We start from the raw sequence: 22,730 nt of genomic DNA on the forward strand, positions 1-22,730 counted from the left end.
CTGCAGGTCTCTTCCTCATTTCTCCACTCCTCTCTTTCTCTCTCCTACTTCCTCTCCACATCTCTTTACCTCATATGACAATACATCAGATGTCTCACCGATACATGCTGTGTCCCCCACCCTGCCCTCCATCTTGTTCAGCAAGCCACCGGTGGAGGTGGCACAGGCTATGTTCCCCTCTGCATCCACTGCCACCGCCCCTACCGTACCCATCTTCCCCCTGTGACAGACACACTTCAATTAAAAATGTCATTAACATCTATCATGCAATATTATTATACCATGCTATGTTCTATCATGACACACATCTCATCATGTTACAATCCATTTCAATATCTATCTAATGTATTCAACTCTATGGTATGAAATATCATGTCATGCTTTATCTTACATCTGGCACTCCACCGGGTTGGCATCAGCTGCCAGGTTCTTCTTCCAGCGCATACGGGCATACTCTGTGATAAGTGATTCCTCTGGCACCTCGGGTACACCCATCGCCCGGGCAAACTGATTGGCACCCTCTCCAGTCAGACACAGATGGCTCGTCTGCAATGGGTAACGGGCTCATTCAATGGGGAATAATGTTCAAGATGTAGAGAATATACTGTACCTCACTTGCTTCCGCGTGACAGAGCGCTGTGGGAAAGTGCGCCGGGATTCAAAAAAACAGATGAAGCAACACCTGACGGCACAATGCCGCTCCCCTATTTGACCTAGATAGTTTGTGTGTATGCATTGATATGTAGGCTACGTGTGCCTTTAGATAAAAACATTTTTTGATGTAGTTCTGTCCTTGTCTATTAATATTCTGTATCATGTCACTATCATGTTTCATGTGGGCCCCAGGAAGAGTAGCTGCTGCTTTTGCAACAGCTAATGGGGATCCTAATAAAATACCAAACACCCTGAACTGCTGTATGATCAACATTTTGTCTAAGCAAATTGTGTGTGTGTGTGTGTGCCTGTGTGTGTGTGTGTGTGTGTGTGTGTGTGTACAGTACCTTGTCCATGACCAGTCTGGCCAGTTGTACAGGATTGGCCACTTTTCTGACCGCAGAGACAGCTCCGCTGGCCAGATATCTCCCGTCCATCACGATGGCGTCCATCTCCACCTCGCCCTTAACATTCAACACCGAGCCTAGCCCTGATGCATGGAGAGATACAAGAGGACTCAGAGACATGTCTTCAGATTATGGCGCCGATGGAGATTGCAGCATCGCGACTAGCTCTTAAACTCTGCAGTATTTTGTTTGTTTATGTACTCTCTTTTACTTTATTAGCTCAGGAATTGTTGTGTCATTACATACAGCCGGGAAGAACTATTAGATATTAGAGCTCCGGTAACTCACCAGAACTACCATCATTACGACCAAGATTATGACTTCCCTGGAGCAGATCCCTTGATTACACTCTGGAGAGCAATCAAACTTATTTTACTCGCTAATGTCCAATTTCTGGATAATAAAATATACAAACAGGAAACCACATATCCTGAGGCTGCATTTATTGTAGCTGGGGATTTTAACAAAGCAAATTTGAGGAAAAGGCTCCATAAATTCTATCAACATATTGATTGCTGTACTCGCGCTGCTAAAACCCTCGACCATTGCTATACTACCTTCCAGAATGCATATAAGGACCTCCCCCGCCCTCCATTCGTCAAATCGGACCACGATTCCATCTTGATCCTCCCCTCCTATAGGCAGAACCTCAAACAGGAATCACCCGTGGTGAGGTCTCTTCAACACTGGTCTGACCAATCGGAATCCACGCTTCAAGAATGCTTTGACCACGCGGACTGGGATATGTTCAGAGTAGCTTCAGAAAATAATTTTGGCACATATACCGATATGGTGAATGAATTTATCAGGAAGTGCATAGGAGATGTTGTACCCACTGTGACTATTAAAACCTACCCCAACCAGAAACTGTGGATAGATGGGAGCATTCGCGCAAAACTGAAAGCACAAACCACTGCATTTAACCAGGGCAAGAAGACTGGGAATATGGAAGAATACACAGTGTAGTTATTCCCTCCACAAAGCAATCAAGCAGGCTAAACGTTGGTATAGGGACAAAGTTGAGTCCCAGTTCAACAGCTCAGACACGTGGCAGGATCTACAGACAATCACGGATTATAAAAGGAAAACCAGCCACGTTGCGGACACCGACGTCTTGCTTCTGGACAGGCTGAACACCTTCTTCGCTCGCTTTAAGGATAATAGTGCCACCGACACGACCCGCTACCAAGGACTGTGGGTTCTCCTTAGCCGTGGCCGACATAAGACATTTAAGCATGTTAACCCTCACAAGGCTGCTGGCCCAGATGGTATCCCTAGCCGCGTCCTCAGAGCATGCGCAGACCAGCTGGCTGGTGTGTTCACAGATATATTCAATCTCTCCCTAGCCCAGTCTGTTGTCCCCACATGATTCAAGATGGCCACCCTTGTCCCTGTATCTAAGAAAGCAAAGAAAATTGAACTAAATGACTATCGCCCCGTAGCACTCAACACTGTCATCATGAAGTGCTTTGAGAGTCAAGGATCATATCACCTCCACCTTACCTGTCACCCTAGACCCTCTTCAATTTGCTTACCGACCCCTATAGATCCACAGACGATGCAATCGCCACACCACTGCACACTGCCCTGTCCCATCTGGAAAAGATGCATACCTATGTAAGAATGCTGTTCATTGACTATAGCTAAGCATTCAACACCATAGCACCCTCCAAGCTCATCATCAAACTCGAGGCTCTGGGTCTGAAGCCCGCCCTGTGCAACTGGGTCCTGGACTTCCTGACGGGTCGCCCCCAGGTGGTGAAGGTAGGAAACAACCCCTCTTCGCTGATCCTCAACACCGGGGCCTCACAAGGGTGCGTGCTCAGCCCACTCCTGTACTCCCTGTTCACCCATGACTGCGTGGCCAAGCACTCTTCCAAATCAATCTTCAAGTTTGCAAACGAAACAACAGTAGTAGGCTTGATTACCAACAACGATGAGGCAGCCTACAAGGAGGTGGTGAGGGCTCTGGGAGTACGGTGCCAGAAAAATAACCTCTCACTCAATGTCAACAAAACTAAGGAGATGATCATGGACTTCAGGAAACAGCAGAGGGAGCACCCCCCTATTCACATCGATGGGACCGCAGTGAAGATGGTGGAACGCTTCAAGTTCCTCGGCATACACATCACTGACAAACTGAAATGGTCCACCCACACAGACAGTGGCGAAGAAGGCGCAACAACGCCTCTTCAACCTTAGGAGGCTGAAGAAATTTGGCTTAACACCTAAAACACTCAAACTTTTACAAATGCACAATTGAGAGCATCCTGTCGGGCTGTATCACAACCGCAAAGCTCTCCAGAGGGTGGTACGGTCTGCCCAACGCATTACCGGGGGCAAACTTCCCGCCCTCCTGGACACCTACAGCACCCGATGCCATAGGGTGGCCAAAAAGATCATCGAGGACATGACCCACCCGAGCCACTGCCTGTTTACCCCGCTATCATCCAGAAGGCGAGGTCAGTACAGGTGCATCAAAGCTGGTACCGAGACTGAAAAACAGTTTCTATCTCAAGGCCATCAGATTGCTAAACAGCCATCACTAGCACATCAGGGACGGTTGCCTATAGACATAGATTAGGAATCACTGGACACTTTTAGAAATGGATCAATAGCCACTTTAATAATGTTCCGTATCTAGCATTACTCATCTCATATGTATAAACTACACTCCCACACTATTCTACGGTATCTTAGTCACTTTTAATTTGTGTTTACATATTGCATCACCCATTTCATATACTGTATTCTATACCACACCACTGACTGTTAAACAGCCATCTCCAGCACATCAGAGGATGCTGCCTATAGACATAGATTAGGAATCACTGGCCACTAAGGAAATGAAACACCAGCCACTTCAATAATGTCTCCGTATCTTGCATTACTCATCTCATATGTATAAACTGTACTCTTAGTCACTTTAATTGTTTGTAAATATTGCATCACCCAGCTCAAATGTATACAGTTGAAGTAGGAAGTTTACATACAGCTTAGCCAAATACATTTAAACTCAGTTGTTCATCATTCCTGACATTTAATCCTAGTAAAAATTCCCTGTCTTAGGTCAGTTAGGATCACCACTTGATTTTAAGAATGTGAAATGTCAGAATAATAGTAGAGAGAGAGATTTATTTCAGCTTTTATTTCTTTCATCACATTCCCAGTGGATCAGAAGTTTACATACACTCAATTAGTATTTGGTAGCATTGCCTTTTAATTGTTTAACTTGGGTCAAATGTTTCGGGTAGCCTTCATCCCACAATAAGTTGGGTGAATTTTGGCCCATTCCTCCTGACAGAGCTGGTGTACCCGAGTCATGTTTGTAAGCCTCCTTGCTAGCATACGCTTTTTCAGTTCTGCCCACAAATTTTCTATGGGATTGAGGTCAGGGCTTTGTGATGGCCACTCCAATACCTTGACTTTGATGTCCTTAAGCCATTTTGCCACAACTTTGGAAGTATGCTTGGGGTCATTGTCCATTTGGAAGACCCATTTGCAACCATGCTTTAACTTCCTGACTGATGTCTTGAGATGTTGCTTCAATATATACACATAATTTTCTTTCTTTCTTTTCTCACAAGTCCCTCCTGCAGCAAAGCACCCCCACAACATGATGCTACCACCCCCGTGCTTCATGGTTGAGATGGTGTTCTTTGGCTTGCAAGCCTGCCCCTTTTTCCTCCAAACATAATGATGGTCATTATGGCCAACAGTTCTATTTTTGTTTCATCAGACCAGAGGACATTTCTCCAAAAAGTACAATCTTTGTCCCCATGTGCAGTTGCAAACCGTAGTCTGGCTTTTTATGGCAGTTTTGGAGCAGTGGCTTCTTCCTTGCTGAGCGGCCTTTCAGGTTATGTTGATATAGGACTCATTTTATTGTGGATATATACTTTTCAACCAGTTTCCTCCAGCATCTTCACAAGTTCCTTTGCTGTTGTTCTGGGATTGATTTGCAGTTTTTGCAACAAGGTATATTCCTCTCTACGAGACAGAACGCGTCTCCTTCCTGAGCGGTATGACGGCTGCGTGGTCCCATGGTGTTTATACTTGCGTACTATTGATTGTACAGATGAACGTGGTACCTTCAGGCGTTTGGAAATTGCTCCCAGGGATGAACCAGACTTGTGGAGGTCTACAATTGTTTTTCTGAGGTCTTGGCTGATTTCTTTTGATTTTCCCATGATGTCAAGCAAAGAGGCACTGAGTTTGAAGGTAGGCCTTGAAATACATCCACAAGTACACCTCCAATTGACTCAAATTATGTCAATTAGCCTATTAGAAGCTTCTAAAGCCATGACGTCATTTTCTGGATGTTTCCAAGCTGTTTAAAGGCACAGTCAACTTAGTGTATGTAAACTTCTGACCCACTGGAATTGTGATACAGTGAATTATAAGTTAAATAATCTGTCTGTAAACAATTGTTGGAAAAATGACTTGTGTCATGCAACTATAGTTTGTTAACAAGAAATTTGTGGAGTGGTTGAAAAATGAGTTTCATTGACTCCAACTTAAGTGTATGTAAACTTCCGACTTCAACTGTATACTGTACTCTATACGATGCCACTATCTTAGTCCAATCCCGCTCTGATATATATGTATATCCATTATTTAATAAGATATATGTGTATTTTGAGTATATGTTGTGAAACTGTTAGATATTACTGCACTGTTGGAGCTAGAAGCACACGCATTTCGCTACACCCGCAATAACATCTGCTAAACACGTGTAGGTGACCAATAAAATGTGATATTCTTTATCAACCTTTCTTTATCCAGGTTAGTGTCATTGACAGTAAAATCTGGTAGCACTTCATTTTATGGTACTGTTTCTACTGGTGTTTACAACACCAACAAAAAAGTACAAGATAAATGAATAATTATTTGGTAATTCCATGTTAATATTGCGTAATTATTACCATGGAACCATGTACCAAGTAAATATAGGTGGAGCTATTTACCTTATCTGACCCTTATTGCTGATCTCAGAGGGGCCAGGTGGTTTTTCTCTGGCCATGTGACCTGGCTAGGAAAGACTCCAGGCCCTAGTCATGGCTGTGTGTTTACCTGCGTTGTAGTGGTGGTCATTCTCCAGCAGAGTGACGGCCTCCACCACAGCATCCATGGCACTGCCCTGCCCCTGGAGTTTGGAGTATCCCCCCCTGACTGCAGCCCGGACCCCAGCACAAGCAGGCTGCACACGCTTTTTAGGGATGAACCCCGCTCCCCCATGGACCACCAACACAGGCAACATGTCTGCCAGAGAGGCCTGGGAGAGAGAGGTGGTAAGACAGTTACAGCGATTTAAAGAGGTTATACTAAAGAGGTTTAATAAAGAGGTTTGTGTTACACATGGGCTCATGGGGATGGCCACATTGATATTTAAACTATCTTGAAATGGAGGTGTCCTGATTTGCCCAGTGTCTAATAATACTGACATCCTGGGTAGATGAACAAGTCACCACCAAAAAAACTGATTAAAACCATTGTTGGGTTAGAGCTGGGCAGGAACAAAAGCCAGCACTGTGTCTCATCACGACCAAGCGGTGGCCACTGGTGTACATCATACTCCCCATTGTGCCAGACTGCTAGTTGTTTTGTTTGGTCAGGAAAAAGTCCTGGCCCGTGCACACTTAACCCATTTAATCCCAAATTTTTCCCAGAGACATGAAAATATCCAAATCAAGTGCCATTAGTAACCCTTTGAAGTAATCAATCATTATTTTTTTTAAATTTTAATGGAAAAGTAGATGAAAAACTGTGTTTTATGGTCGGTCACAATTGTGACCGGTGGGATAATGTTACATATACTGAATTAACATATTTCTCCTATGCAGTTATCAAAGTTCTTATATATCCCAACCCAGTTATTAACACATTTAAAACTCTGTCACTAGCAGTCCCCAGCATTGCCACTAGAATGCCCCGTCACATTCTAGTGTGACTATTTTACACATCAAAAACCCTTATACAATACGATATGAACACTGAGAGCAAAGACAAAAAAACAACCATCAATGTATTTCAACATTGTTACTTCATTGTAACACTGTTACTTTAGTGCAACATGTATTGAAACATTAATATTGTAACTTTATTGTAACATTTGAACTTGTACTTTAGTGCAATATTCATTGTAACATTGTCATTGTGACATTTTAGTGCAACATTCACTAACAACTGTATAGCAGTCGTGTGATTCATTCCCACTGAACATAAAGGTAACATTTAGGATAGAGGAAGCCTGTAGAATATGCATTCAAGTAGAGGCCTACACTGAACAAAATACAATTATATGTATATATATATATATATATATATTTAAAAAGCACCACTGCACAATGAGTGCTTATATATATATACACAGTATATCATAGAGTTAGGCTTCAGAACCAAGATCAAAATTAGTTTGTGCATCACTATTTTGAACTGTGATCAGTCAGTCCTATTGTCATACAGTATGTCTTGAATCAATTGACCTTTTCCAAAAACATTTCAGTCATTTTGATTGTCTTTTTCGTCTACTTTTCTTTTCTTCCTAGAGTCCGTTGTACTGCTTCTCCTCACCCTTTATCGACTTTTCTATTTTTCTTTTATTGTCTTTTTCAGCCCTTTTTCATTCGATCTTATCTCCTTTTCTACTGTCCATGGTATATCTTGAAGCACTCAATGTGCAGTGGCGCTTTGCATTTCTCACATGCATAGGTAGTACGTTTGTCACAATGACGACTTCTCTGGAACCGGTACATCGTGTTGATTGGCCAGTGAGAAGCTTTGTCATATCATGCCTGATCTTCAACAGTAGCAGCCAGTAAAGATCTCCTTCCGTGGCTCAGTGGTTTCATGCAAAACTTTTGCATATTTGGGCTGTATACTATGTGTTTTGGAATCACATCAGTGGCAGGCCTCTTCGATTGTTTGAACACTCAATCTTTATTTTTGACCACCTGCAGCTTTTCCCTTGGCTCTTCTGGCTGACCCCTATGGCTTGTAGAGGCCCTTGGCTCTTCTGACTGGACCCTCTGGCGGGTAGAGGCCCTTGGCTCTTCATTATCAACAATGGAGGGGGGTGGGGGAGGTTGTGGATGGGGGGGGGGGGGGGGGGGGTGAGGGGTAGGTCATCATCACTGATAACGTTGTTCCTGTCATGATCTGTTTGCATATGTTCAGCATATGCATTCAACAGCCTGGCTGGCAAATGGCCTTTCCATAGTCCATATCTGACCCATCGCTATCACAATCACTCAGGACAGCATCTCTCTCATTTTGAGGGATAACTGCAATGTTGCATGGCTTGTCTGGGCAGTCACCTAGATCCAACATATCCAGAACTTGACTCAAAGTGAAACTAAAAGAAAGAACAGAGTAGAAAGTTAAAACAAGAACTATGTATGTGTATCAGTATCTGTATACCTAGACGCACTGTGTTATCCCGCCGGTCACTATTGTTGCCGTCAACATGTTTACACATTCTATGACCACACTGAACAAAGTTGAGTAATTGCAAATGAATATATCAATACTAGACACCTTAAAGATGATGTGTACCAAAAATCTTTGTCCTACCTTTATGTTAACATACTTTACTAACCTTTTGTTTGGGAGCTTTGATGCAGTCATCCTCTTCTCATGGTGCAACCAGGAAGTAAACAGCTCTGGTCATGTGACAATTCACACTAAACATGTGACACTGCACATCTTTCATTGAGACCCTTTATTATTTCAATATTTGCTGGAAATACATTGATAGATCATTCAGTAACATTTTTAGAGCCTTATAACTGAAAACGTTTTTATGGGATTAAATAGGTTAATAATAGTTTCCACAGGTCCATCCGTTAGCATTGAAACGGCTCTTACGTTTCATATTATAGTGTAGCCTACTCGATATAATTTAAACCACTTGTCAGCACAATTTGTGCAAAGGAATAATTGAATGTATCCGAAACGAATGAAGATGGACTTTAAGCTTAGACACGACCAAATGCATTAATGCAGCGCCGCACAAATAAATGGAGCAATGGACACGCATCGGAATGTGTGAAAAATAACACTATTCGATGTTGACATAATATACATTTGTATACACACGGAGATAGTATGCACCCATCATTTTTGCTGAGAAATTTTTCTAGTGTTCATATTTCTTTCTTACCAGATAATCGGTCGATGTTCAGCTCTCGACACCAGCGCTGTTATTAACATATGTACTAGTCTTCCGTCACCAGCACTTCCTCTTCTTCGATGAGGTTTAACGGCGGTTGGCAACCAATAAATGTTACAACCCCGCCACCTACTAGACTGGAGTAGAACTCCCTTGTACTTTGCTTGAAAATATAAATAAATAAACAAATACCCTACCATCTAACACTAAACTCACAAACAAATACAAATAACACCACCTACTCCACTATTTAAATATATTTAGTCCTAGCGTAGGCCAACAACCTGAAAGGATGGGACACAAACACTTAACAAACCCTGCAACTCTTCTGATGTCAAGTCTCGCACACCCAAATACTTCTATGCAGCTGCCACCACAACCTCTATTTTCTGTGACTTACTTTCCATCCCTGGAGTACAGTTGATAACCATTGCTATAAATCCAATCTTACTGAAACATATATCACTTGTTGGCCTGTCCCTCTGTACTGGTACAGATCTACTGTACACTTGACCCATCTTCCTCTACTTTCTTCACTGCCTCAGCATATGACAACTTCTGCACTACTCAACCTGCCTCTCTCGCACAGGACATTTCTGATTCCCAGCCCAATGAGCTCCTCTACAATTAACACATACCACTACTAGTACAAAAAAAGTATGAATGTATGTACTTGTAAGTCGCTGTGGATAAGAGCGTCTGCTAAATGACTTAAATGTAAATGTAAATGTACTTTCCCCAATGCAACACATTCCTTTGTCTCATGCCCTTCTGCACACTTCTCACACCTAGGAACCCCCCCTCCTACACACTGCTGCTACATGCCCATAAGCTTGGCACCTGTAACAACGTAATGTGTCCGGCAGAAAAGCTCGTACAGGATAACTTATTTATCCTAACATCACTTTGTCCGGCAAAGAATCAACATCAAAACAAAAAAACAGACATTGACTCTTCTATTTCACCACTCACCCCTCCCTGTCTGCGTCCCCCACCCTGTCTGCATCACACCAAACGACGAGCATCACAAACACCAGGAATCTTCCCCTTCAGTTGGTCAACTTTTACATTTACTGCTACCCCAGTAATCACTCCTTTCAATGGCGCCCTTTTCTTGAGAGCAAAATAACTCGCATTTTTTGCCCCTGTTAGTTTAACGCAGAGTGCCTTCTCCCTCTGACCAGCAGAAACAAACAATTATCACAAGACCACTTCTGGTTACCCTCACCAATTCCACAGCACCCAACTCTGTTTTCGCATACCCTGTAAGCACAAATGGATCAGCCAAAAGTCATGGGTCCACTTTTTCCAAAAACTTCACTCCTACTGTCACTCATCTTTTTCCTGACCCTTGGTGCAAGTATGACAACTAGTGTGTTGAACATATTGTTCGTCCACACCTGTTGTTTACGAAGGATGGAATCAAACCAGGTTCTGTAGTTATGCCTCTGTAACGGATGTGAAATGGCTAGCTAGTTAGCGGTGGTGCGCGCTAATAGCGTTTCAATTGGTTACGTCACTCGCTTTGAGACCTTGAAGTAGTGGTTCCCCTTGCTCTGCATGGGCCGCGGCCTTTGTGGAGCGATGGGTAACGATGCTTCGTGGGCGACCGTTGTTGATGTGTGCAGAGGGTCCCTGGTTCGCGCCCGGGTCGGGGCGAGGGGACGGTCTAAAGTTATACTGTTACACCTCTAGCACTGAGATGCAGTACCTTAGACATCTGCGCCACTCGGGAGCATGTGACAAATAAAATGTGATTTAATTTGAATATTGGGCTGTAGCGAGAACTCTTCTGTCTCAGCCAAAGTGGGGTGGACAATACTCAGAAGGGTCTCTACTAACCAAATATGTGTCGTTGTTGATGGTGGGTGTGTCAGACATATCCAGTAGGACTTCGTTCTCCACCCCCTCCAAAACTAAGCATATTTGGTTAATAGAGACCCGACTGAGTATTTTTCACCACTGAGACAGGTAGAAAAGTCCTCAACAAGCCAATTTGTAGGCTATCCCATGTACAGTCTCCTACTGCTAGGTGAACGGCAATTTAACGTATGGCTCTACAGCAGTGGCCTCAAGATATCACCATATCAACATAAAAGTTATTTGTAAGTTACATCTACATGTTATTCGGGGCTAATAATTAACCCCAACATATATTCTTATTATTCTTGTTCATTATTAGGCCTTTTGCTTGGAACAACAATGTGTATCTTATGTTGTTTTTAAAATGCTACCATGTGTTGCAAGGAAGCATTGTGTAAAACTAAATAAGACACAGCCAAATGTTTAATTTTCAATCATCCCAGGTTACAGCGAAACTACTTAGCCTATGCAGCACCCCTAAATATTGTACATTTGTAGGGTGACAGATTCCTAAATCAATGGTGTTCTAGGCCTGAACGTCAATAGTTGTTTGTCCAGTGAATAGCTTCTATTATTGACCGGCTACGTGCTGCCATCTGCTGGTAGGCTGATATTGTGTACGAATTGGGGCTATTTCTTTGAAAACATGATTTTCTTGAAAGATAGTGGACAATGACATAAAATCCCCATTCGCTTCTACAAGCCTTGACTTTCTTGGCATAGAATCGCCGCCTGTTATTAGTTTGAGCTGCAAACCCTGTAGCACTACAAATACTGTAGCATAGCTGTGAAACACCTGCGTCGGGCTAAAGTGAAAGACTTATGATATGAAAGGAAAAGGGGGATACCTAATCAGTAGTACAACTGAATGCATTCAACTGAAATGTGTCTTCCGCATTTAACCCAACTCCTCTGAATCAGAGAGGTGCGGGGAGCTGCCTTAATCGAGCACCTCAAACAGGCAGCCAACAGACAGGCTACAACTCTGTTGGAGCTCAATTCAATGAATGAGACGAGAATATGTAGTATTATACAACTGCTTCGTTTCGTGGCTATGACCACATCACATCCACCATAAAAAATGTCATAACATATATATATATATATATAACATTCATAACATAACAATATTATTATTGCTTAATTATACAATGGGTGGTTTAGAATTCCCGTTGTTGGAGTTTATCCTGCACATGATATAGGCTACTAGACAACATACACATGGCCACATTCATAAAAAGTGGCATCCTTTACGTCGTTAACTAGCAACGTACTATACTACAAGTACCACAACGTTTTAGCCTAATAAAGTTACATGTTTTATGAAAAAAGACGGGGAAACTTGGATTATCCGTCTCATTTAGAATCTCGTCGCCGGCTGCCCACTGCACTGTCCGTGGTCCTGAAATGGGCTCATACGCACTACTGACACACACACGCACGTGTTTGTTCCGGGTGCTCGTATAAGGAAAGAAGGAATGGAGGAAGGGCGCGCGTCACTAGCACGCTTCGATTGGTGAAGTGAAATATAATAATTTGCACGCGCCTCGTACGGCGAGCCCCCATTCTCAAATGAGAATGCGCGCTCCCTGCGTGAGAAGGTGCGCGCGCTTCAGGGGCTGCGGTCCCATTGACGGTTCCACAACTCCGTGACAGCAGCAGCATCAGCAGCAGAGCGCGGCAGTGGTGTAAAACAAGGAGCCCACCTAGCCAGCGTTCCAGACTAGGCAGCGGCAGAGAAACATCGCTCTGCGTTGAACGAAGCTAGCTTCACCAGGTGACCGAGTAGCCTATCATTCTCTGCCGGAGACATGGGCTCCCGGTAACTGGAGGTGGAGGGGAGAGGAGGGCGGGCGGGGGGTGGGGGGGAGAAGAGAAAAGAGCGAGAGAGAGGAAGAGAAAGAGAAAGAGAAAAGGCGACTAGGAACTGAATAAGCACTCCCACCGTGGGTGCGTGCCACCATGGGAGCCTTTCATCACTTGCCCGAGCCGTAGCTTCGTCCATGGACTATGTCGTGATCCGTGGGCTCCGCCAGCGGGATTTCTGTCAGTGATCCTAGCCGCCAAAGAGAGGGGGAGAAGATGTCCGCCTCGGTGGGCCCTCCGGGCGGCGCGCGTCCACCCGTCGTGCCGGCGTCCATGCCCGAACCGGACCTGAGCCATCTGACGGAGGAGGAGAGGAAGATCATCATGGCCGTGCTAGCTCGACAGAAGGAGGAGGAGGAGAAGGAAGAGGCCATGTTAAAGTAAGGGAGATACTGGGGCTATTTCCGCTCTGGAGATGCTGGGAAGATGTTGTGCAGAGATGCTGCCATACTGCCGCTCACCTTCCGCTAGGCTACCAATAGGCTAACAAACCTATACACATATCTGTCTATCTAACCTACTCATGGCACTAAGGTGCAGCATAGACTGTCGACGTGTGTAGTGATTCGCTGTAGTGAGTGTGTGTGTGTAGGCTGTGTGTTTATCAGCATGTAGGCTATCCCTCGGTGCATCCTTGTTATATGAGCTATGGTATCAGTGACTCTTGATTGTGATCATACAGAATGCCAGTGGACAGCTCCATGCATGTGAGACTGCCTACTGTAGTGTTCACTGGTCAGCTGCACTCCCCTAACATGAGATGGTAGCGCCTATATTGCTCCAGCTCCTCTCACGGCAAAGATAGTGTAGCTTATTTCACTCTCAACCATCTATAACCTACAATTTAGCCTACAGAGAGTCAAGGATGACCTAACAAGATGTCCTAACATGATGTGAGAGTGTGTGTGTGAGAGAGAGAGAGAGAGAGAGAGAGAGAGAGAGAGAGAGAGAGAGAGAAAGAGAGAGAGAGAGAGAGAGGCGGGGGGGGGGGGGGGGGGGCGGCTTTTGAGTAAGAGTGTGTTGGGTCAGGGTCGTCACAGGTGTAAGAGACGAAGAGGAGGAGACAGGACAAGAGGGAGGGAGCGAGAGAGAGAAAAGGAGTGTGTCGTCCCGGAGACACACAGCTGCTTCACACTCCACTGTATTTTAATACCCGGACACAAATAAACGAATATCAAACGAATCAACCACTCCCATTTCCCCCAATGCAAATATGTGTTCTGTCATATCCGAACAATTCTAAACCGCTGGCTATAAGTGTTCTAAATAACCTATAGCCCAGGCTAGTATATTCCCAAGCACAGCTTCTGTGTGCTACAGATAGGCTAACACCAGGCTGCGATTGCACAGCGTCATTCGACCGAGATCCTGTAATTTCTGTTTGTAAAATCAGTGAAACGGCATCTCTGCTCTAGCGGTGTGTTTCCAGTGCTTGACTTGGGCAGGAGCTCACGGAACTGAGTACCAGCACCTCAACTGTTCTACTGCTCGAGCTCCTGTTCTTCTTATTGAATATTAGCTCAAAAGTGTTGTGGAGCTCCTCACCTAAATATAAACAGTACCGGCATCCAAAATGAGTACGGGCACCAATTTGAGTTGAAGCCAAGCACTGTGTGTTTCCATCCCATATCTCAACAGCTGTTTGCGTGTACGTCCGTTGCTTTGGTGACGGGGTGCGGTTGAGTATCAGCCCAATGTAGGCCAGCGCCAGCACTCTCGCATCAGCCTACAGCAGCCCATCTAGACAGAAAGGCTACAGTAAATGCATGTAACCTAGTTTATGTGTTGTTTTATTACAGTGGATGATGGTCGAAAACAGCCTGTGCTATTTTAGTATTTTCACACATAGAGCGCGAGCCAGTGTGGAAGGAGCACGTCTGTTGTATTTGTCACGACAACAATTCTGAGGTGTATCATCGTGAGTTAAATTGAACCCTTTCTGGGTAGCATATTGCTCCACGGATATTCTGACAAACTGCAGCGAGGTGGTATGACGTCAGACCACAGTCACTTCTATCGCATAGTCTTATATAGAATGAATAACTAGGCTCCCATGAGAACCCCTTCTTCTCTGCTATTCACGTCTGTGTTCTATTTTAGGCTCCTTTTGCAGAGTGCTAGCCCTGCACTGAATCTGCAGATCGATTCATTGCATCTAAAGAAGGAATTGTCCAATGCATAAGTGGTCATGCATCATTTTCATAATTTTCATCATAGGCTATGCATCAAGACTATATTTCAGCTCTGCCTTATTGCTAGTCGGAGCACATAAGCTACTGTAGCGTGTGTGTGTGTGTGTGTGTGTGTGTGTATGCATGCTTGCATGGTGTGCTGTGTGATCTAAATTGGGACCTATGCTACAGTAGGCTATGTGCCCACACTCTAGCGATAAGGCAATGCTGAAAACAGCCTTGTGTAAGTCTTACATCCACAGAACTCACCTACATGTATATCCTATAGGATCGTTTACTCTAATCACAACATCAGATCATGGTAGACCCAGGCTGGACTGATATGTCATCTAATCTCATTCTATGCTGTAAATCTGTTTGATGAGCCCACTAATGTGAGAAGCGCTGATGAAACCTGAAGACAGCAGTGTGGCCACAGTAGCCTAGTACGAACACGCACACACACACACACACATGCTGGAATTCAATCCAACCCGCCATATCAATGTTTACACAGTGCTTTTGTATTCATACTACAGTAACTGCCTGTGCATGTGCAGTGTGGGTGTATGTTCTGTATGTGGAGATATTTTCCTGGATAGGTCACATAGTCAGAAAAAACCTGCTGGTTGTAAGAACACAGTGTGCTCCTCTGCTACTGTAACCTAAGAAGGAGGTTTTGCTTCTACATCAACCTTTTCACCCAATCGGTGTAATTGAAGTTGGGAGGTTTGAACAGCTATACTGGACAGTCAGACACCCATCTAATGACAGCTCAAACACAACGTGTTGTTACAGATCTGTCACCCAATTCAGTTTTAGACAGGACACATCATGTTGTGGGGTTCTCTTAGTGTTTTCTCTGTGATCAAGATGATCAGAGGACCCATTGATGTGTATGTAACATTTATGGGAAAAAAATATATCCGATAGTCATTTCGAGACAAAAGTGAAAAACATACTTTTGTATAATTATTTTATCAGAGATATTATTGTTTTCTAAGTCAAAGTTGTGTAGTTATAAAATATTGTGAGTCACGTTTTTGTAATTGATTATCTACCTAGCAACTACTTTTCTCTATTCTGATTAATCAGATGTTGGTTAATTGTTGAAGAAGAACAGGAAGTAGTGGAGTAGATGGTCACATTCCCCTGCTCAGACGTTGCATTCATCAACCAATTGTTGTGTGCCACGTCATCGACTGTCAGATTGCTATAACATATGATGTGGCTAGCTGATACTTACGATACCTATCCAGGCGCTGTAGGATCTGGCATGTGTCAGCAACACCTGGGCAGAGGAACACGCCTGATGTATTTCATGTTTATTTATTTTACCAGGTAAGTTGACTGAGAACACATTCTCATTTACAGCAACAGCCTGGGGAATAGTTACAGCGGAGAGGAGGGGGGATGAAAGAGCCAATTGGAAGCTGGGGATGATTAGGTGGCCATGATGGTATGAGGGCCAGATTGGGAATTCAGCCAGGACACCGGGGTTAACAACCCTACTCTTACGATAAATTCCATCGGGATCTTTTAGTGACCACAGAGTGTCAGGACATCCGTTTAACGTCCCATCCGAAAGACGACACACTACACAGGGCAATGTCCCCAATCACTCCCCTGGGATCTTCTGCTCAGAGGTGCCATGCATCAACCAATGATCGCGTGCCACGTCATCGACTGTGCAGTCGGCCACCAGATTGCTATAACATATCTGGTTAGCTGATATGTTAAATACTTATCCAGGCGTTGTAAGATCTGGCAGGCGTCAGCAACTGTGTAAATGTCTAAATCGAGTCATACGTCCACCTTCTACAAGAACCCTCAAACTGCACCATTGTATACATTTTTAACATCATTTTCTGACAAAATTCCAACAACATTGTCCCTCTTGTGTGTTTCAGGGAGGAGAAGCCCATCCAAGCAAGAACTGTGAACCTGGTTGGGCAGAAGAAGCCTCCTCAGCAAAACGATGTCCGGTAAAAACCATTATACAACCATATTTTGCTGTCTGTTATTTCTTTTAATGTTCAGTTGGTTATTCTAACATAGTCTTGGGGCGGTCAGAAGACCTGGGTTCGAACCCAGTCTGTCACATTGGTGGCTAAAGCTGGTTATGGGTCTTTGATGACAAGGTGGTCAAAAGGGAGTGAAATGTAACGGATGAGCTGTTGAACTTAACTATCTTCACGTAATGAGTAACCTTGCCTTAGACCAGAGGGATATACTACGATTGAAGCTTCAGTTAGCTTCATGTTACAGCTCAGGCTTCATCCATACTATGACGGTGAATATTACTCGTCCGCCTGCCGCTAACTCTAGCAGGCTTGTAACGGCGCATGCATGTCACCTGTGGCTAGTTGAATGTCAGAACTCTTCATTGAGACCAGGCTGAAACATCAATCCATGGGAGAGTCAGAACTCTTCATTGAGACCAGGCTGAAACATCAATCCATGGGAGAGTCAGAACTCTTCATTGAGACCATGCTGACACATCAATCCATGGGAGAGTCAGAACTCTTCATTGAGACCATGCTGACACATCAATCCATGGGAGAGTCAGAACTCTTCATTGAGACCATGCTGACACATCAATCCATGGGAGAGTCAGAACTCTTCATTGAGACCATGCTGACACATCAATCCATGGGAGAGTCAGAACTCTTCATTGAGACCATGCTGACACATCAATCCATGGGAGAGTCAGAACACTTCATTGAGACCATGCTGACACATCAATCCATGGGAGAGTCAGAACTCTTAATTTAGACCATGCTGACACATCAATCCATGGGAGAGTCAGAACTCTTCATTGAGACCATGCTGACACATCAATCTATGGGAGAGTCAGAACTCTTCATTGAGACCATGCTGACACATCAATCTATGGGAGCGTCAGTGTCGCGTTTTCATTTGTGCCGAAATCTAAATGAAAGAAAAGTTATCTTGCAAATTCAGCAGGCTAGTATGTGAAATGGGCTTGTTGGAGTGCCGTGTTTAGGGCGTCTTTGGTGTGCTTTTCAATGAACAAGCATCTTTTCCCCCCATTCCTATTGATAAAATAGTTGTATTTGTCATACACAAGTTTAACTGTGCGTAAAGTTTGAAATGCATTCTGTCATTACTGAATGTGTAATGTGCTAAGTATTTTAAAATTACTATTATTTAACACACACAAAAAATTGAAGGGGATGATGCTTGTGCATTGAAGGGGATGATGACGCAATCTTTGTGAGAGGGAGGGAATCTGATTTCATCCGTCCTCAACTCGTGACTCAGACACTTTATTCAGAATAAATGTAGTAAACCCTGAGTTAGCCTGCCCGGTAGCAGGTTAGATCTGAATGATTCGTTGCCATAGAAATGTACCTGGCTAAAAGGTGAGCCACTTTCGTGGTACCGGTTATCCCGAGTTGAACTCAGAGTTGACCAAAGTTACTACCCTAACTCCTCAAACCACGTACGTAGTATAGGGCACTGAAGACTCGTGTTAGCTCCCAAGCTAATGTCAACCACAACATTCCACAACCCAGTGAGAAGATGGACATCACCTGTTAATTAGCTCTTGTGTGCTATTGAACCATCATTGAGTCTTTGATATGGGTTTGTGTTATGGATACGTGGTTAAGCGTGATGCCCCTAACGGCTAGTTCAGGGTCAGATATTCTATATCCTCCAGGGTCAGAAGGTTAGAATTTGGGTTTGGGTAATCTGAGCCCAGATGTCTAGTAAGGGACGACTTCCTATCACTCTGGCTCTGATGAGGAAAACAGCCAGTATCCACCCAGAGTGATAAGTATGTCATATTGAAGTACCGGTATGTCAACTATCAGTCCAGCACTTAAGGCCACTTTGACTGAGGTGAGTTTGAGGATGCAGTTGAGAATGTGTGCGTCTGTGTGTAATGTATGTTTAGCTGTTCATGGGAGCAGGAGCTGTGGTCAGTACTTTAGGCTTATGTCTGTAATGGAGATTGTGTGTGCAGCACAATGAACACGTTGTGTGTGTGTATATAGGTTAGTCATTATTTCTATGTGGTCGTGCACGTTGACATTTTGTGTGTGTGTGTTTTGCGCAAGCATGCATGCGTGTGTGAGAGGTTGGATCAGAGAGTGGTGGGATTAAGGCGCAAATCAGCTGGATCACATCTGCTTCCCCGATGAATCCCGGAATGTGGCCCAATTATGACATCATAACATGGAATCCCGGTCACTATTCCGACACATACAGAATGTCAGCAGGCCGGTCTGAACTTTATTTACGAATTAACATATGCTTATCATATCTGCCCATTTCTGAAATGATATCATATCCCCCACATAATGCAATTTTGACTTTAGCCACTTTCCCTGGTCAAAAGCGGTGAACTGTAAGTAGTTGTGTATCATTTGACATGCAGGCTATTATCTGTTTTTCTCTGATTCTAGATGAGCATAGATGTGGATCTATGATATGAATTCAGGATGCTCAAGTAATGGAAAGCATATTTCTGTAAAGGGTAGGGAAGTGAACTCAGAATGCATTAATTGTAACGATTGTCGTCGGGAGAAGGAGAAGAGGACCAAGGTGCAGCATGGTAAGTATTCATAAATACGTTTCTTTAATAAATATGAACACTAACAAAACAACAACACGAAAAACGAACAGTTCTGAAAGGTGACGACAAACACTAAACAGAAAATAATCACCCACAAAACATAATGAAAAACAGGATACCTAAATATGGCTCCCAATCAGAGACAACGACTGACACCTGCCTCTGATTGAGAACCATACTAGGCCAAACACATAGAAATAGAACAACAGAACAAAACATAGAAAAACAACATAGAATGCCCACCCCAACTCACGCTCTGACCAAACTAAAATAAAGACATAAAAAAGGAACTAAGGTCAGAACGTGACAGTACCCCCCCAAAGGTGCGGACTCCGGCCGCAAAACCTGAACCTATAGGGGAGGGTCTGGGTGGGCATTTACCGCGGTGGCGGCTCTGGAGCGGGACGAGGACCCCACTCCACCATAGTCTCGGCCCACTTCTTTGACACCTTAGGAGCGACAAACCTCGCCACCGACCCCGGATTGGAGACCCTAGTAGAGGTCCTCTGGACTGACGGGCGCCTCTGGACTGACGGGCGCCTCTGGACTAGAGAGAGACTCTGGCAGATCCGGACTGGAGGGAGACTCTGGCAGATCCGGACTGGAGGGAGACTCTGGCAGATCCGGACTGGAGGGAGACTCTGGCAGATCCGGGCTGGAGGGAGACTGGCAGATCCGGACTGGAGGGAGACTCTGGCAGATCCGGACTGGAGGGAGACTCTGGCAGATCCGGACTGGAGGGAGACTCTGGCATATCCGGACTGGAGGGAGACTCTGGCAGATCCGGACTGGAGGGAGACTCTGCCAGATCCGGACTGGCGGGCGGCTCAGGCGGCTCCTGACTGACGGGCGGCTCAGGCGACTGCTGACTGACGGGCGGCTCAGGCGGCTCCTGACTGGCGGGCGGCTCAGGCGGCTCCTGACTGGCGGGCGGCTTAGGAGGCTCCTGACTGACGGGCGGCTCAAGCAGCTCAGGACAGACGGGCGGCTCAAGCAGGTCAGGACAGACGGGCGGCTCAAGCAGCTCAGGACAGACGGACGGCTCAGGTGGCTCAGGACAGACGGGCGGCTCAGGCGGCTCAAGACAGACGAGCGGCTCAGGCGCCTTAGGACAGATGGGCGGCTCAGGCGGCTCAGGACAGACGGGCAGCTCAGGCGGCTCAGGACAGACGGGCGGCTCAGGCGGCTCAGGACAGACGGGCGGCTCAGGACAGACGGGAGCACCTGTAGGGAGGAGACGGAGAGACAGCCTGGTGCGTGGGGCTGCCACAGGACCCACCAGGCTGGGGAGACCTACAGGAGGCCTGGTGCTTGGAGGAGGCACCGGAAGGACTGGGCTGTGGGGGAGCACTGGAGCTCTGGTGCGCAGCCTTGGCACCACTCCCACAGGCTGGATGACTACTCTAGCCCGGACCCTCCAGAGTGCAGGCACAGGTTGAACCGGGCTGTGGGTGAGCACTGGAGATCTGGTGCATACTATGCGCACCTCCCCCTTAGGCTCAATTCCCACATTCGCCCGGCACGAGCGGAGCGCAGGCATAGGACTCACTGCACCCTCCCAGCGCCCCGGAGACATAGCACGCAGAACCGGCGCAGGATACCCTGGACCGAAACGGCGTACCGGAGACCAGACACGCTGGGCAGGCACAATACGCCCTGGCTGGATGCCCACACTCGCATGACACTTTCGGGGGCTGTCCTATAGCGCACCAGGCTATGGGCGCGTACTGGCGACACCGTGCGCTTAACCGCATAACACGGTGCCTGACCAGTAACGCGCTGCTTACAATAAGCACGAGGAGTGGGCTCAGGTCTCCAACCTGACTCTGCCACACTCCCCGTGTGCCCCCCCCCCCAAAAAAAAAATTGGGGGCTGCCTCTCGTACCCGTCGCACTGCCGTGCTGCCTCCTCATATCGCCGCCGCTTAGCTTTCGCTGCCTCCAGCTCTGCCTTGGGGAGGCGATATTCCCCAGCCTGTGCCCAGGGTCCTTTACCGTCCAAAATCTCCTCCCATGTCCAGGAGTCCAGAACTCGCTGCTGCCCGATACCACGCTGCTTGGTGCTTGGTTGGTGGGTGATTCTGTAACGATTGTCGTCGGGAGAAGGAGAAGAGGACCAAGGTGCAGCATGGTAAGTATTCATAAATACGTTTCTTTAATAAATATGAACACTAACAAAATAACAATACGACAAACGAACAGTTCTGAAAGGTGAGGACAAACACGAAACAGAAAATAATCACCCACAAAACACAATGAAAAACAGGCTACCTAAATATGGCTCCCAATCAGAGACAACATAGAATGCCCACCCCAACTCACGCTCTGACCAAACTAAAATAAAGACATAAAAAGGAACTAAGGTCAGAACGTGACATTAATGGTAGACCTACTCATCCTGTTGATAGAGGGAAAAGCTTCCATAACTCTCAGTACATTAAAGAGATGACCCCTCAAAAGCCATGTCTTCCACCTTGCCCACATAGCAAAATAGGCTATGTAAGACAACTTCTTAGAATTAGCACCACCTACCGCCATGTAACATTCTCACTAAAACTCATGTCAAACATTAGCAAATTCTCTAACTTTACTCTGAGTGTACAAAACTGCTCTTTCCATGACATAGACTGACCAGGTGAATCCAGGTTGAAAGCTATGATCCCTTATTGATGCCACTTGTTGAATCCACTTTAATCAGTGTAGATGAAGGGGAGGAGACAGGTTAAAGAAGGATTTTTAAGCCTTTAGACAATCGAAACATGGATTGTGTATTTGTGCCATTCAGAGGGTGAGTGGGTAAGACAAAAGTTTTAAGTTCCTTTGAAAGGGGTATGGCAGGTGGTGCCAGGCGCACCAGTTTGAGTGTGTCAAGAACTACAACACTGCTGGGTTTTTCTTGCTCAACAGTTTCCCGTGTGTATCAAGAATGGTCCCCCACCCAAAGGACATCCAGCCAACCTGAAACAACTGTGGGAATCATTGGAGTCAACATGGGC

The 22,730-nt window shown here is 45.3% G+C and overlaps 2 protein-coding genes across 2 annotated transcripts in view; one reads left to right on the plus strand and one right to left on the minus strand.

The window, feature by feature from the left end:
* On the minus strand, positions 1-9,500 carry LOC129836003 (isoaspartyl peptidase/L-asparaginase-like). Its single transcript, XM_055901717.1, has 5 exons — positions 9,223-9,500; positions 6,135-6,336; positions 1,002-1,144; positions 392-546; positions 1-220 (listed from the first exon to the last, which is right to left on the minus strand). Exons 2-5 carry the CDS (start codon positions 6,319-6,321, stop codon positions 16-18), a joined length of 690 nt encoding a protein of 229 aa, XP_055757692.1. The 5' UTR covers positions 6,322-6,336; positions 9,223-9,500; the 3' UTR covers positions 1-15.
* Positions 9,501-12,638: 3,138 nt separating this feature from the next.
* The window catches only part of LOC129835904 (regulating synaptic membrane exocytosis protein 1-like), an 84,889-nt gene continuing 74,797 nt past the window's right edge, over positions 12,639-22,730 (plus strand). The window contains exons 1-2 of the mRNA XM_055901610.1: positions 12,639-13,340; positions 17,042-17,116. Of these exons, the coding sequence (XP_055757585.1) occupies positions 13,177-13,340; positions 17,042-17,116 (239 nt within the window). The 5' untranslated portion in view covers positions 12,639-13,176. The remainder of the gene's footprint in view (positions 13,341-17,041; positions 17,117-22,730) is intronic.

This window comes from Salvelinus fontinalis, chromosome 37 (assembly GCF_029448725.1).
Source record: "Salvelinus fontinalis isolate EN_2023a chromosome 37, ASM2944872v1, whole genome shotgun sequence".
Taxonomy (NCBI): Eukaryota; Metazoa; Chordata; class Actinopteri; order Salmoniformes; family Salmonidae; genus Salvelinus; species Salvelinus fontinalis.

Excerpts from the sequence above, each read along its gene's own strand:
- LOC129836003 (XM_055901717.1), bottom strand. The coding sequence starts at position 6,321 with ATGTTGCCTGTGTTGGTGGTCCATGGGGGAGCGGGGTTCATCCCTAAA. Across the intron at positions 547-1,001 it reads CCAGACTGGTCATGGACAAG|ACGAGCCATCTGTGTCTGAC; the intron begins GTACTGTACACA and ends TACCCATTGCAG. Across the intron at positions 221-391 it reads AACCCGGTGGAGTGCCAGAT|GGGGAAGATGGGTACGGTAG; the intron begins GTAAGATAAAGC and ends TGTCTGTCACAG.